Genomic DNA, 15,536 nt, shown 5'->3' on the forward strand with positions numbered 1-15,536 from the left:
GCACGGTTGCTGTCTCCTTGTAGCAGGCTTTCTTTGGGGCCACCAGCCAGCTCCCAAATCATGACACAGAGACTTCTTATCAATTATGAATGCTTGACCTTATCTAGCTCTTACACTTAATTTAACCTGTTTCTTTTCATCTATGTTTTGTTTCAGGGCTTTTAACCTTCCTTTCATTCTGTATGTCCTACTCCATGTCTGTCTGTCTGTCTGGTGGCTGCCTGGCTCCGGCATCTCCCTTTCTTTCTCCCTCATTCTCTCTTCTCTCCTCCCACTTATTCTCTCTGTCTGCCAGCTCCACCTATCCCTCTACTGCCTAGCTATTGCCTGTTCAGCTTTTTATTAGACCAATCAGGTGCCTTAGGCAGGCAAAGTGAAATAGCAACACATCTTTGCATAATTAAACAAATGCAGTAGAAACAAATGTAATAATACATCTTTGCCTAGTTAGAGGAATGTTCCACAACATGTTCTGCTTGTGGTTTGAGATGTGAGCACTCAGCTGTTATTTCCACCATTCCTAGTGCTTGCTGCTACGTTTCACCACCATGGTGGTGATGAACTCTTATCCCTTTCAAACTGCAAACCCAAATAAACCCATCTATAGGCTCCCTTGGTCATTGTGTTTGATCACAGCAAAAGCAAAGTAACCAATACACTACTCATCTCCAGGTTTTATACATGAAACTAAGCAAATGAAATAGTCAACAAATCTACTTTTATACTACCATATATACATTGTCTTTACATTGTTTGTCACTGTGATGGCTAATTTCAACTGTCACCTTGATGGGACTCTGGGCATGCCTGTGAGAAACCAGCTTGATCCAGTTAATTGAGAAAGTAAGGCCTGCCCACTGTAAGTCCCCTGGTCTATGATACTGCTCTGTATAAATAAGATGAGCTGAGCACAAGCATTCTCTGCTGTCCCAGGTTCTTGATTTGGGTGATGTGACTACTACTTCAAGCTCCTGAGGCCCTGACTTTCTCACCTAAAATGTGAGCCACAGCTCCTGAAGCACCTTTTGTCACAGTATTTTATCCCAGCAGAAGAGAAATATTCATGATACACATTCTTCTAAACAGCCTTGCCTTCTACTAGAGCATGCGCCTTGTAAGACATGGCCAAGAGGTCTACTTGGAATTTGCAACTTCAGATCCAAATTCATACCTTTGGATGAGTGATGCCTTTCCCTTCATGTGATTGCCCTGCAATAAATGCATCGTTGCAGTACTGATTTTGTTAAAGATCAAAGAAATTTGAAGTTCCCAGTTGCAATGTTCCTTCAGAGCTTGTAAAACATTATAGAATATAATTTCACATGAAGTCTGAGTAGGAGGGCTGATGTGGGAGTGTCATATATCAATCTGTTGATTTCATTGGTTAAGCAATAAAGAAACTGCTTGGCCCTCATAGGTTAAAACATAGGTGGGAGGAGTAAACAGAACAGAATGCAGGGAGGAAGAGGAAGTGAGCTCAGACTCGACAGCTCTGCTCACTGGAGCAGAGACGCCATGCTCCCCTCTCCCGGACAGAGGCGATAGCTCTGCTCTCTGAGGCAGACGCATGAAGCTCAGACCCAGGATGGGCATAGGCTAGAATCTCCCTGGTAAGTTTACCTCGTGGTGCTACATAGATTATTGGAAATGGGTTAAGAGGCTGAAACTAAGGGGCCAAGCAGTGTTTAAAAGAATACAGTGTCCGTGTAATTATTTCGGGGTATAAGCTAGCCAGGCGGCCGGGGTGCTGGGGACGCAGCCCCACCGCTCCTATTACAACAGAGGGCTATTGTTTGTGTAATCTGGAAACTACTTTGGGCAATCCAGGAGAACTGTCTGAAAATCCCCTCTACAGTGGTAGGAAAATCTAAATCTATACTCAAGAAAGGCAGTTTTCTAAGGTGAGAGCAGAATGGAATTATCTAAACTGTGCCCTCTGTACCAAACATGAGATTTTTGTTGTCATTGCTATTTCCATTTTACTTAAAAGCCCTTCATTCGTTAGAATTTCCAACCCTCCAAATCCTATCTGTAATGACACCAGTACCAGTTCAGTTCTGCCCATGCAGGGGAAATGGAGGGTTCTCCACTCCTCTCCTCAATCCTCTTCTATGAAATCTATGTTTAAAATTAGCTGCCTATTCAGAGAGCAATACCACTAGGGGCTGTATAGCTGTAGGTGCATTGCTGCTCTAAAAAGTTTCCTTGTCTATCATTTTGCTATATCCCTTTTACTGCTAAAAGGTGCCTGATGTGTGAAGTTAAGCTCTTCGTACTCTTTTGGGGGGGGGCACTACCCAGCTCCCAAATAAATCACATACAGGGGCTTATTCTCAGTTATGAATGCCCGGCCTTAGGTTGGCTTGTTTCTTGACAGCTTTTCTTAACTTATATGTTATCCCAACTACCTTTTGTCTTATCTTTCTCTATTTCTGTGTGCCTTTATTTCTTTCTCCATGGCTTGCTATGGCTGGCCCCTGATGCCCTCCTCTCCTTGTTCTCTTTTGTCTCTTGCTCCCAGATTTCTCCTTCTATTTATACTCTCTGCCCGCTAGCCCTGCCTGTCCTTGTTACTGCCTCAGTCTTTATTAGGAGCATCAGGTATTTTAGACAGGCAAAAAAATCACAACTTCACAGTTAATCAAATGCAGTATAAACAAAGTAACACACCTGAAAATATTCCCCAACAGGTGCCAATATCTCCTTGTGACAAGTGAGTAATCTAGATTCAAAACTGGGGAAATAAAGTGGCTATCCACAGTTATAAAGACATGTGCTAGCAATGGAGAACCTGGCTTAGGTCTTATGACAATTCTCACTCTATCTCACCACAATGGATGATACGAATTTGCACTATCAGGAATTAAGAAGTGAATACTTAGTAGCATAGTGCCCTGGCTAGTTTTATGTCAACTTGATACAAACTAAAGTCACCTGAAAGGAGAGAACCTTGGTTGAGAAAATGCCTCTGTAAGATCAGGGTGTAAGCAAGACTACACAGCATTTTCTTAATTAGTGATTGATGTGGGAGGCCCCAGCTCATTGTGGGAGGTGCCACACCTGGGTTGGTGGTCTTGCGTTCTATAAAAGACAGGCTGAGCAAGCCATGATGGACAAGTCAGTAAGCAGCACCTCTCCATGACCTCTGCATTAGCTCCTGCCTCTAGGTTCCTGCCCTGTTTGAGTTCCTGTCCTGATGAACAGTGATAAAGTGTAAGCCAAATAAATCCTTTCCTCAAGGTACTTTGGTCATAGTGTTTCATCACAGCAAGGTAGCTCCTTACTAGGTGAGAAACAGAAAACACAGTATTAATGACTCAGTGGAGAGAGTTACCCATATCCGGGAAACATGGTTTTAATTTTGTCTTAGTGGCACACTCTTGGCTTTGTTGCCAGTGATAATTTCCTGAAAATGTAACATTATTAATAACTATTTAACAAGGCAGGATTCTATTAGAATAATCCCAAATTGTATAAACTAAAGGAGATGTCTGTTCACTGTTACTTTTGCTTACACATTATTTCCAAATGGGAGACACACGGCTTGCAAACAGACTTTTCTTAGAAGAGTCGATAAAGACTCTAGAAGAGCTAAGTAGACTCTTCACTACATACCTGTCTATATAAAATAGTAAATCTAAAATTTTTTTATTAGATAGTATTTCTTTTTTCTTTTTCTTTCTTTTTTTTTTTTTTTTTGGTTTTTCGAGACAGGGTTTCTCTGTGGCTTTGGAGCCTGTCCTGGAACTAGCTCTGTAGACCAGGCTGGTCTCGAACTCACAGAGATCCGCCTGCCTCTGCCTCCCGAGTGCTGGGATTAAAGGCGTGCGCCACCATCGCCCGGCTTAGATAGTATTTCTTGAATGCCTAAGAGTATTGATAGGTATTACATACCTGTCGATATAAAATAGTAAATCTAAAATTTTTATTATTAGATAGTATTTCTTGAATGCCTAAGAGTATTGATAGGTATAAGTAGGAGTGACATATGGGCAGAAATTGATCCTTCCAGCTACGGACTATGTATCTGTTGAAGCATGTATACTTTGTTATATAAATGCCAAAGAAACTAACCTAGGGTCTCACAGATAAGTAAGAACACCAACAAATAAGCAGAGGTATAAGTAAGAACACCAACAAATAAGCAGAGGTTAAGGGACTAGCACCCTGAAGAAAGGCATCCATGAACCCTGAACAATATTAGGTGGCTTTTTTAAAAATTCTCTTTGCTCTTTGGGGGCCCACCATTCAGCTCCCCAATAATCACACAGAAGCTTATTCTTTATTATGAATGCCCGACCTTAGCTTGGCTTTATTTCCAGCCAGCTTTTCTTAACTTATATTATCCTGTCTATCTTTGGCCTCTGGGCTTTTACCATTCTCTATTTCTGTATATCTTTTTTTTCCTTCTTACTCCATGTTTAGCTGTGTGGCTGGTCCCTGATGTCCTCCCCTTTTTCTCGTTCCTTGATCTTCCTTTCTCTCTTTTCCCCGTCTGTTGATTCTCTCTGCCTGCCAGCCCTGTCAATCCTTTCTCCTGCCTCGCTATTGGCTGTTTAGCTCTTTATTAGACCAATCAGATGTTTTAGACAGGCAAAGTAACACAGCTTCACAGTTAAACAAATGCAACATAAAAGAATGCAACTCATCTTTGCATCATTAAACATTTGTCCACAGCATGAACAAATCTAACACATCTTCAACTAATACTCCACAACAGTTAGGTAGGAAGATGGCTCAGTTAGGTAGACAGTGAGATGGCTCAGCGGTAAGGGTGCCTTCTGCCAAGTCTTGTAGATGTGTTAAATTCCAGGGACCTACATGGTGAGGGTGAGAAATGACTCCCAAGCTGTCTGGCCTCCACATGTGCTGCATGGAGTGCATCTGACCCCCTCCCCATTCACATTCACACAAAAAATAAACAAAAGCTTTTAAAATGTGAGACTGAAAACTGAATGATACCATGCAAATGGTGTTAAATGATCACCCACTTTAATAAGACAGCTAATCACACAGGAGCCACTAACTATGTCCTTAGGTGTCATGGAAGAAAAGTTCCACATTTTTTTTAAAAAGTCTCTTATCCAGTAACATGCCTATATATGAAACATGAAAGAAGGAGCTGTGCTACACAGAGAAGCCAGCAAACAGGTGGTCAGAAACACAGGAGACTGTAAAGGAAAGCAGGCAGGAAGAGCCCTCCACTCACCTCTGGGCATGACCAGCATCCAGAATAGGAGGTAACTGGGAAGGACAGATCTGTGCACAGAAACCGGTGATGTTCATACTACTAAAGCATGAAGTGTTTTGAAAGCCACGATAGAGAAAAGACTTCAGAATCTACTCTGAGGGATATAGTACAATCTTTCTGTACATCAGCTTCTCAAGTAACAAACAATTCTAGTATAGCTGTGGCCTGGTGAGTTCTGACACTGCTGAGGCTCTGAGGAGGCTTTTTATAGACAATTTCTCATTGAAATGATCAGAACGGGGTGTGGCTCAGTGGAGAGTGCTTTGCTTTGCTTGCCAAGACCCTAGATTAAATTTCCCAGCAATGTAAACAAACAAACAAACCAACAGCATGCCAATTTTGAGTCACCTAAAACAAAGGCACTATCTGAATGTTAAGATTGCACATCACTGGACTTATTAGTTTCAGGCAAGGAGAATTTAAGTTATTGTTATTTGTAGTTATTTATGTGAAGGTAATTAGTAACCCTCAAAAACATTGCCAGAATAATACAAAAAATTACTAACTCAAACCTAAAATACAACTAATTCTACTTTTAAAAAGATTTTAACTCACATGTACATGTATGTATCTATGTGTGTGGGGGGGGTGATATATGCACATGTCAGCTGTATGCCAGTGCCTGCAGAGGTCAAAGAGGGCATTGGATCCCCACAAGATGTAGTTAAGGCAGTTGTAAGCAACCTAACCTAGAGTTGGGTAACAGTTAGTAGGACACTAATAATCACTAAGAAAATGCCCTGCAGCCTGATCTTATGGAGGCATTTTCTCAGTCGAGATTCCCTCCTTTCAGATGACTCTAGCTTGTGTCAAGTTGGCATAGAACTAGCCAGGACAACTGACCCTCTGTCAACTCAACACACAAGTATATTATGGTTAAACCATGGCCTTTACTTTCTTGTAAAGAAAGTAATGTGTAATCCCTAAGATTACACATTATATCAAAATCACAATATAAAATATTTTTACAAACTTTAAGTCTCAGTCTTTAGAAAAATCCAAACTTTCCTTTAAAACCTAAAATTTCTTAGAAAATTAGTCCTTTAACTGTGGGTTCCTGTGAAATCATAAATATGTTCTTATTTCAAGAGGGAAGAACCAGAGCACAGTCACAATTTGAACAAAGCGAAAAGCAAACCTTCCATGCTTTCTCAAAATCGAGTGTGCACTGCACATTTATGACACATTTAGGGTGACTAACTGCCCAAAACTGCCTGGGGTTGACAATCTTTCTGGGACACAGCCACTCCCGTGCTAAAACTCATATTAGAGCAGCCACACTTCAAGTGCTCTATATCCAGAGTCACTGTACCGTCCAGGGGAGCATGGCCATCCCTCAGGCATGGTGCAGAGCAGTCTACACAGACGGACCTTCATAGCACACCTAAGAGACACATGCCTTTCAAAGCAGTCTACACAGATGGGCCTTCATAGCATACCTAAGAGACACATGCCTTTCAAAGCAGTCTACACAGATGGGCCTTCATAGCATACCTAAGAGACACATGCTGTGTCAAAGCTGCAGATGAAAAGTCAGATACGGGTGAAATCTATCACACAAGTCACAGAACTCAAGCCAGAACACGGAGCACTCCAGTGACAGGAACAGGGCCTAAGATAAAAATGCTAGGAAATGAGGGGCGTTGGTGATGCACGCCTTTAATCCCAGCACTCGGGAGGCAGAGGCAGGCGGATCTCTGTGAGTTCGAGACCAGCCTGGTCTACAGAGCTAGTTCCAGGACAGGCTCCAAAGCTGCAGAGAAACCATGTCTCGAAAAACCAAAAAAAAAAAAAAAATACTAAGAAGGGAGAAGTTGAGATGAGAGGGTAGAAAGGTTTCGAGACCCCAAGGAAAATGGGAACAGGAAAGGCCCTACAAGGAGGAGGCCACTAGGGGTGGAGAAAACGGGTAACATAAAGTGTAAAGAAAAACACTCAAAAGTTAACTGCGCAGTTTAGGCATGGGCAGGAGAAAAAGAAATCACTAGATTCATAGCGTTTCAACTGGAAAACAAGTTGAAAGCGACAGGCGGCCAGTTAAAAGGAAAGAAAGGGAACAGGGTGAAAGGTGGGTGGGGGAAGGGAGAAGGGAGGGGCCTGGGAAGTAAACAGCACTGGCCTATGGCCCTGAAGGGGACCGGCAGGGTCGGACCAGGACTCAGATTAGATTTTTAACAGCAACAGGCAGGTAATCAACAGCACAGAGTTCCTACCCCTGTCAGGTACAGCTCCGTGAGTTATCCAGCTCGCTAACGGTCACTGGTTAAAAGCGTCACTCCCCCTTTCCAAGTGAGGAGACACAGCCGTGCACGCAGGTCGCTAGGGCGCGGGCGGAGAGGCCTCGGGTGCCCGACCTACCTGTGCAAAGGTGGCAGGTCCTGCGAGTCGCTGCCCGGGTCGGGCGTGTTGGGGATGACTCCTAGGATGGTGCTCTGCAACGACGTACCCTTGAGCAGGCGGCTCCGCACGAGCTGCAGGTTGCGGGCCGTGTCCACACTCGTGCGCATAGTGGAACCGGGCAGCAACACACCCTCGTGGGTCAGCAGCAGCGGAAGGCGATTGGGGATCTGGATGGGGCTCACGGACGACATGGCGACGGCTCTTAGCACCCGCGCGGTCAGGAGGACTCCCGCAGGAGAGCGCTGAGCGTCCTGTGGCAAGGCCACCGGAGAGCGCACCACGGAGAGCTCACTACGGCGCGCCCCCAGGCCGGAGTGCTAACGCTTCCGGCCCCGCCCCCTTTTCCCGGCCCCGCCCTCTCCCCTGGCCTCTAGGCTCAAGCCTCGCCGCTTGGGCCCCGCCCCCAGGCCCATGTGCCACCGCTTCCGGCCCGCCCACAACCCTCCCAGAGGCCCGAGCGACTAGGCTTCCGGCCCGCCCCCAGGCCAAAGCGTTCGGCTTCTGGCCCCGCCTCCAGGCCTGGGTGTCGGGCAGCACCCCTAGGCTGGTTCCTACCCCAGGAGACTTCGGCTTCCGGCTAGCCCAGAGGTACGGTGGGCCCCTGGACCCAAACTCTACCGCTGCGTTCTGCACTTCTTTCTAAACCTGCGGTGCCAGAAGTTAAGAAAGAAACCGGTGTGCAGTCAGCGTGAGCTGTGCCTACATTTAGACTGGACAGGAATATTGAGAAGAATATTCGTATTTGAACGGTGTACCCTAGAAAGACTTTGTAACCTGTCGTTGAATAGATTTTAGATTGTAACAAGTTTCACACACCTTTCACCCGGTTTTCCCTGTTCCGTTACACAATCAGGGTTCATGATCAAAACCAGGAAGTTAATATTACCATTTCCTAATCAGCAGACCTTCCCTCTGCCTTCTGGGTTTTCCTATTGTCCTTCATTTTTCACTTTGCCTATCTCTAGATCTCTTAAGTAGGGGGCATTGCTTCTGTTTCGCTTTATTTTATTAGTACGTTAAACAGATACTTTAAAGGAATTATATAGAGGTGGCTCTTCATTTAAAAATCATTTCACATGATATAGAAACCTTGAAGCTTCAGAGAAATCCAGTATTGTCATTTGCAGATGAGGTAAATTCCAGAGAGGCCAACTAGTCACTCTTAGTAACGCAGTTCAGTGAAGGATGAAGTTGGTTTCTTCTAAGCAGCCTTACTGATTGACTGGTGTACAGTGAACTGTAGATATTAATAGATATGATTTGATGACATTTGACGTGTGTATAGCCTAATGGAACAGTCACCTTGATAAAGATAGAAAACAGCCATTATCTCCCGAATGCCCTTTGCTCTTCTTCTTTATCTCTTTCTTTGAGCCCCACCCTGGCCTCTGACACCTTGCTGTTATGGTACTGTAAACTTTTTTGTATCTTCTTATATATGAATTCTTTATCAAAAAACATAATTTTTTTATTGATTCTTTGGGAATTTCACATCATGCACCCTAATTCCGTTCACCTCTCAGCTCCTCGTATCCTCCCCTCACCCCTGCAACAGCCTCCAAAAGAAAATTTTTTAAAAAGCAAAACAAAACAAACAACCAAACAATAAAAACCCCTTTACTCCTCCATTGTTCCCTCCTCTCCGACACCTCTTCATTCGTCCCAGTGGCAGTGGAAGCTACGTTGAGGTGCACAGTTCACCCTTTCGTCCAGTCAGCTTCACTAGCAAAGGATCACAGCAATGAGTCACTGGTCTAGTTCACGGCCTCTGGTTTCTGGCACACCACCATTGCTGGATCCCTACTGAAACTTCTCTGGTGTATCCCACGGATGCCCCAAATCATGGAGACCCTTCAGGTATTATTCCATAAGACCAGTCCCTTCATGAGCTGCAGCAGGTCCTAGATGGGGTAAATGTTAGGATGGGTCAGCCCCAGGCTCAGCTGAGGGTCTGGGTGGTAGCTGAGCTGGCCTGTCCAGGATACCCAGGCTACCCACTCAGGTGAGAGTTGGAGCCGGCTCCTTTATGCCCAACGCTGTCAGGGTCAGTTCTCCCTCACCTTTGACCTTTGATGAGGGGTGGGGCCATCTATCCGAAGTGTGTGTATTGGGGGAGGGGGGAGCTCTACTGTGCTGATCGGGGCCAGCTCTCTTGCTACAGTGTCCAGTGGGAGGCAGGGCCAGCAAAGGGTGGAGCCAGCTCATCATGGCCCCCTGATTTCATCACACATATTTCCTATGGCCACCTGAGGTGACACAGGCCACAGACATCAACACAGACCCCAGATGCACCTGGACCACAGACCCCAGTACGGCCCTCGGCAGTATCTCAGGCCTAGATGACATCCTGGCTCTGGGTGGAAGCACTGGCCACTCAGATCAGGATGAGGCTGGCGGTGGTACGGCCCCCAGAACCCCAACAAGGCCACAGATCGTAGCCCCATCCCAGGGCTTCCATATGACAACATGGTCCTCAACTTCAACACAGACCCTAGCCGTGGTAGAACCATGAACCCAGACATGGTCCTGAGCAGCAGCCAGGACTGAATGTCACCGTGGCCCCAGGTGGCAGTGCAGGCCACTCAGATCAGCACAGCCCCGGCAGCAGTGTGGCCTTTGGACACTAACATGACCCCAGACCTTGGCTTCCACATGGCCGTCAGTGGTAACAGGAGCCTCAGATATCAACACAGACCCTGACTGCAGCAGGGCCACGCACCCATGTCCTCCGCTGCAGCTCTGACCTGAGTGTTACCATGGTGTTAAACAGATACTTTTTTATTTATTTATTTGTTTGTTTGTTTGTTTAAATATTTATTTTTGGTTTTTCGAGACAGGGTTTCTCTGTGGCTTTGGAGCCTGTCCTGGAACTAGCTCTTGTAGACCAGGCTGGTCTCGAACTCACAGAGATCCACCTACCTCTGCCTCCCGAGTGCTGGGATTAAAGGCGTGCACCACCACCGCCAGGCTAAGCAGATACTTTTTAAATTGTTTTGTAGAGTCTCAGTTCCAGTGATAGATTCTAGGCTGAGTAGCTGAGGTCTAGAGGGAGAATGAGCTGGTGGCTGATTCTGACTGATCTTGATGGACACACAGGTCTGGATCATTCCTCTGGGTGTGTGTTGTGTGGTGTATCAGATAGACTGTGAGGGTGATCTGAAGACGAAACGTCAAGTCTAGGGCCACCAGAGCTCACCTTTCATTAAGAGCCTCACTCAGCTGGAGGGTAGAGGGCCCTTACTCTCTGTGACTCCTGGTGTCTTTTGAAAAATGGTATTGGGGATTGGACCAAGGGCTTTGCACATGCTGGGTATTTTGTTTTGTTTTGTTTTTCCAGACAGGGTTTTGCTATAGCTGTCAAGCCTGTCCTGGACCTAGCTCTTATAGACCAGGCTGGCCTTGAACTCAAAGAGATCCGCTTGCCTCTGCCTCCTGAGTGCTGGGATTAAAAGCATGCGTCACCATTGCCGGGCTCATGCTAGGTATTTTATTAAGGAATCTCTATGACAATCTTAAAATTCTGGGGCCTATTTTAAAAACTGTAGTTTAATGCTTTTTTACCATGCCCACATATCTTAAAAGCAACAAACATGTAAGCTAGCTTACTAATCGCTGGACTGATTCTATGTTTAGTAAGTTAGTTATATTTATTCTATTATTTATTTAGTGAGTTAGTTTTTTGGAGACAGAGTTTCTCTGTGTAGCTGCCCTAGCTATCCTGGAACTCACTCTGTAGACCAGACTGGCCTTGAACTCAGAGATCTGCCTGCCTCTGCCTCAAGAGTGCTGGGATTAAAGGCGTGTGCCACCACCATGCTTGGCTTTATTATTTTCTTGGCTTTCTGATATCCTCCCTCCAAAAAAAAAAAAAAAGCCCCGACAGAATAAATAAAAGGACCCCAGACCAAATTGCCTAATAATCAGGGTCTCAGACCTAAAGAGACAGTGACTGGGGTGGGTGAGAGAGGAAACATTCAGAGGCTCCAGTGTTTCAGCAAGTACTCGAAGCGGAAGGAGAAACCATGAAGAAATTCAGAACCACTGTCCCAGGCCCCAGGCCTGCATGCCATACAGAGCAGGGTAAGACTTCACAGCGCTACTGTGGGAAAGAGTTGGTGACAACATCTTAAATAAGGGGAAAGGGAGGTCCTATACACAAGGAGATGCCACCCCCTCTTCCATTATAAAGAAAACGAAGAGACTGATTGTTTGAAGTAGAGAAAAAAAATAGATTTTTACTGAATGGGGAAAACATCTAGAAATGGCAGACTGGCCCCAAAAGGGTCAAGTTAAGTTGCAAGCAGATGGCCCGAGGTGGTCAGCTGGGAGGTGCCAACCTTGGGGGCTGCAACCTTTACAGCTCCGAGATAAAGAATAGGTGGAGGCACAGAAAGGAGAAAGAGCAGCCTGAGGGAAGCCCCAAGGGGTGCTGTTCCCTGCTGTTGGTGGGACTCTGGCATGGAGAGACCAGGACTACTGTACTAAGGCTATATGGAAGACAAATTGGCATGCTACTAAAGCAAATATATTTCTATCTATATCTATCTATATCTATATCTATCTATCTATCTATCTATCTATATATATATATATATATCTGTGTGGTGGTGGTGCACGCCTTTAATCCCAGCACTAGCACTCGGGGAGGCGGAGGCAGAAGCAGGTGGATCTTTGTGAGTTCAAGGCCAGCCTCTTCTATGTCTACAAGAGCTAGTTCCAGGACAGGCACCAAAGCTACAGAGAAACCCTGTCTCAAAATACCAAAACGAAAGAAAGAAAAAAAAAAAGAAAAAAAAGAGGCAAACAAAAATTATATTTCAGCTAAAAAGCAAAAGAAACTCTTAGTTTACTTTCTCTCTAAGACTATGTCCTTTTTATGGTCTGTCACGTGCTGATTGATGCAAGGAAGATAAATGTTCAAGCTCGCCACTCTAGGATATTTTCTGGTTCAGCCTTGTTAAATAATGAGCCAAGGTTCTGGCTCAGATCAACCAGGATCCTGGGCTTTTCCTGTGGTCCTAGGCTTTTGCCTGCCGTGATTTTGTCCCCTGGCTACTGCCTTCACTTTTGCTGGAGGGTCTTGTGTAGTAATCACTCACCTGATCCCTGATGGGCCTCTCCTCTCCCACCTCTGCTGGTAATTTATCCTCTCCAAGACCTTGCCATGCTTCCCAGGTGTTCACAACCTGGGTCACCATTAGGCTCACCCACACTTTTAAATTCTTTCATTCTTTTCTGGTTGTTTGAGACAGGGTCTCCGGTGATCCCGGCTGACTTCAAACTTGCTGTGCAGGCTAGGATGGCCTTGAACTCCCAATAAGCCTGCTTCTATCTCCCGAGTGCTGGAATGTACCACTGTGGCTAGTGACTTATTTCTATCTACACCACGGGAAAGTTAACAGTCACACAGGCAGAACAGTATCAGTGCACAGAGCCCTTAAGAGCAAATTGTGAAAGATGTCTTAGTGGAAGGAACACTTAGGCAAAAATCACCATTACCTTTTTTTTTTTTTTTTTGGTTTTTCGAGACAGGGTTTCTCTGTGGCTTTGGAGCCTGTCCTGGAACTAGCGCTGTAGACCAGGCTAGTCTCGAACTCACATTTTTTTCCCCCATTTTTTTAGATTTTTTTTTTTTTAAAAATTGCTGTGTGTGTGTGTGTGTGTGTGTGTGTGTGATGTGATTGATGTCTGCAAGCATGCCACACTCATGCAGAGGTCAGAAGGTAAATTTTAGGAATCGGTTTTTGCCTTCCACTTAGCTCAGACGTGTCTCTGGTTTCTGTCATGGTGACACATCCTGCAGGTTAGCTAGCCTGCAAACTTCTGGGTGACTCTCCAGTCTCTGGTTCCTGTCCAGAAGCAGGAGTGATGGGATTACAGATGCGTGCTCCTCCATCTGGTTTCTTGACTTGCTCAGGCCTTCCGGCTTACACAGCAAGTGCTTTCCTTGGCTAAGCCATTTTAGCAGCACCAAGTGGCCACCCAACTAAACGGGGTGCTTGTGGAGCCTGCTCACAATGACTCATGGAAACTGATGGCCCAAACAAGGAATTTTGACACGTTTAGTTTCACAATACAAATACTATTTTTAAATAAACTGTAGTGTTTTAATAACTTAGAGTTAAACAAATTATAACAAGAACAAAGGTGTCTTAGTTAGGGCTTTTGTTTTCTTGTTTTGTTTTTGTTTTTTGAGGTAGGGTTTCTCTGTGTTACAGCTCTGGATGTCCTGGAACTCACTTTGTAGACCAGGCTGGCCTTGAACTTAGAGATCTGCCCTCCTGTGCCTCCTGAGTGCTGGGAATTGAAGGCATGCGCCGCCACGCCCAGCTATGATTTGTAGTTTTGAAGCTCACCGCTGTAGGGTGGTAACCGTATGGAGGAGGTATCATGTGCTGCTCTTCCTAGTTCTACCTGTAGGAGTTTCATTGCGCCCTTGAAATCAGCCACTGCGGGAATATGCACGTGATGGAAATATGGAAAGGACACACAAAGGCTTGATTATTATTTTGTTAATTATGTGGGTTTAAACAGGAATTAGAGGAAATGTTAATATGAATTAAATTCACAAACTTGTTGTCTATAGCTGCCACACGGTGAGTAGCTGCGGGGTGAGTTCCAGGCTCAGGAACTATTCTGCAATTCCTAGGGTTATTGACAAACAAGTTCAAATACAACCAGCATGTGTCTTTGGCATTTCGCTTTTCTCTTTAATTATTAATGGAAAGCAAAATTTCAAGCAGCCCTGAAATTTGACTGCACACACTGACTGTGAGAAATAGTCTCGATTGTCAACGTGCTGTTCTTGAGAAGAGAAAAACTCGGCTGAGGAATTGTCTCTATCAGATTGGCCTTTGAACATGTCTGTGGGGGCATTTTCTCCATCGCTGATTGGTGTAGGAGGGCCCAGCACACTGTAGGTGGTGCCACCTCTGGGCGGGTGGACCTGATACAAGGAAGGTGGCTGAGCAAGCCAGGAAAAACAAGTCAGTAAGCAGGGTTCCTCCATGACCTCTGCCTCAGTTCCTGCCTCCAGCTTTTTGCCTTGCGCTTCTGCGTTGGCTTCCCTCAACCACCACTTCAACCTTGAGGCCAAATAAACCTGGTCTCCTCAAAATTGTTTTTGGTCAGCCTTTTATTACAGCAACAAAGAAGCAAACTAGGGCACTGACCCGTGGCTTGTAGATTAGTTACAGACACCTTGGTCAATGCCAAGGATGCAGCAACTTGCCAGGGTGCATGACTTGCAATCTGGGCTTTTTCTGCCTTCATCCCTCACCTCTTTCTGGCCCATGAGAGTCTTTGTGACTAAACCTCACAGCAATATGGCAGCAGGGTCTCAATGGGTTGCAGCATGTCAGTATTTGTCTCAGTGTGTTCATGACCCAGGCTTCGCATGTAACTGGAAAACTGCGCCCCCTGCTCCGAATCTTAATCAGAGTGAACAACACCCTCTCTTACCCAAAACAGTCTTTTCCCACCATGCCCTTATGGGCCACATTCCGCCTTTATGCAGCAAGTAAATGTAGCCTAGTGATACAGCAGGGAAGTCCATCTTCCACAAGCAAAGTCTATTAGAGTTTTTGTCAGCTGTTGAAGGAAAGAGGAAGAGATAAAGTTAGAGAATCTTCTCTCAAAGCAGTGTGTGAGTTTTTACTTGCAGCATAACCCAATCTGAATGTCAAAACCTATATCTGGATTCCAGGACTTAACTCATAATTGCAAAGGCTCCAATGGCAGGTGAAAATAGCAGATTCCTTGTAGCCTAGGCAAGCCTCCTGCCTCATCCTCCCTAGTTCTGGGACAGCAGTCTGTAGCACAAATTCTAGTTGGTCTTAATAATAAAAACCCAGGTCAGATATTAGGGGATTAAAGCTGAACGATT

At 45.2% G+C, this 15,536-nt stretch overlaps 1 protein-coding gene across 1 annotated transcript in view; it reads right to left on the reverse strand.

Annotated features, from left to right (window-relative positions):
* Lonp2 (lon peptidase 2, peroxisomal) overlaps positions 1–7,969 on the reverse strand; it is a 72,723-nt gene extending 64,754 nt beyond the window's left edge. The window contains exon 1 of the mRNA XM_041650587.1: positions 7,610–7,969. Coding sequence (XP_041506521.1) covers positions 7,610–7,842 — 233 coding nt within the window. The 5' untranslated portion in view covers positions 7,843–7,969. The remainder of the gene's footprint in view (positions 1–7,609) is intronic.
* Between the last annotated feature and the right edge of the window lie 7,567 nt (positions 7,970–15,536).

The sequence above is a fragment of the Microtus oregoni genome, unplaced genomic scaffold (genome assembly GCF_018167655.1).
Source record: "Microtus oregoni isolate MIOR12 unplaced genomic scaffold, Mior012 000004F_ref0000308, whole genome shotgun sequence".
NCBI classification, from domain to species: Eukaryota; Metazoa; Chordata; class Mammalia; order Rodentia; family Cricetidae; genus Microtus; species Microtus oregoni.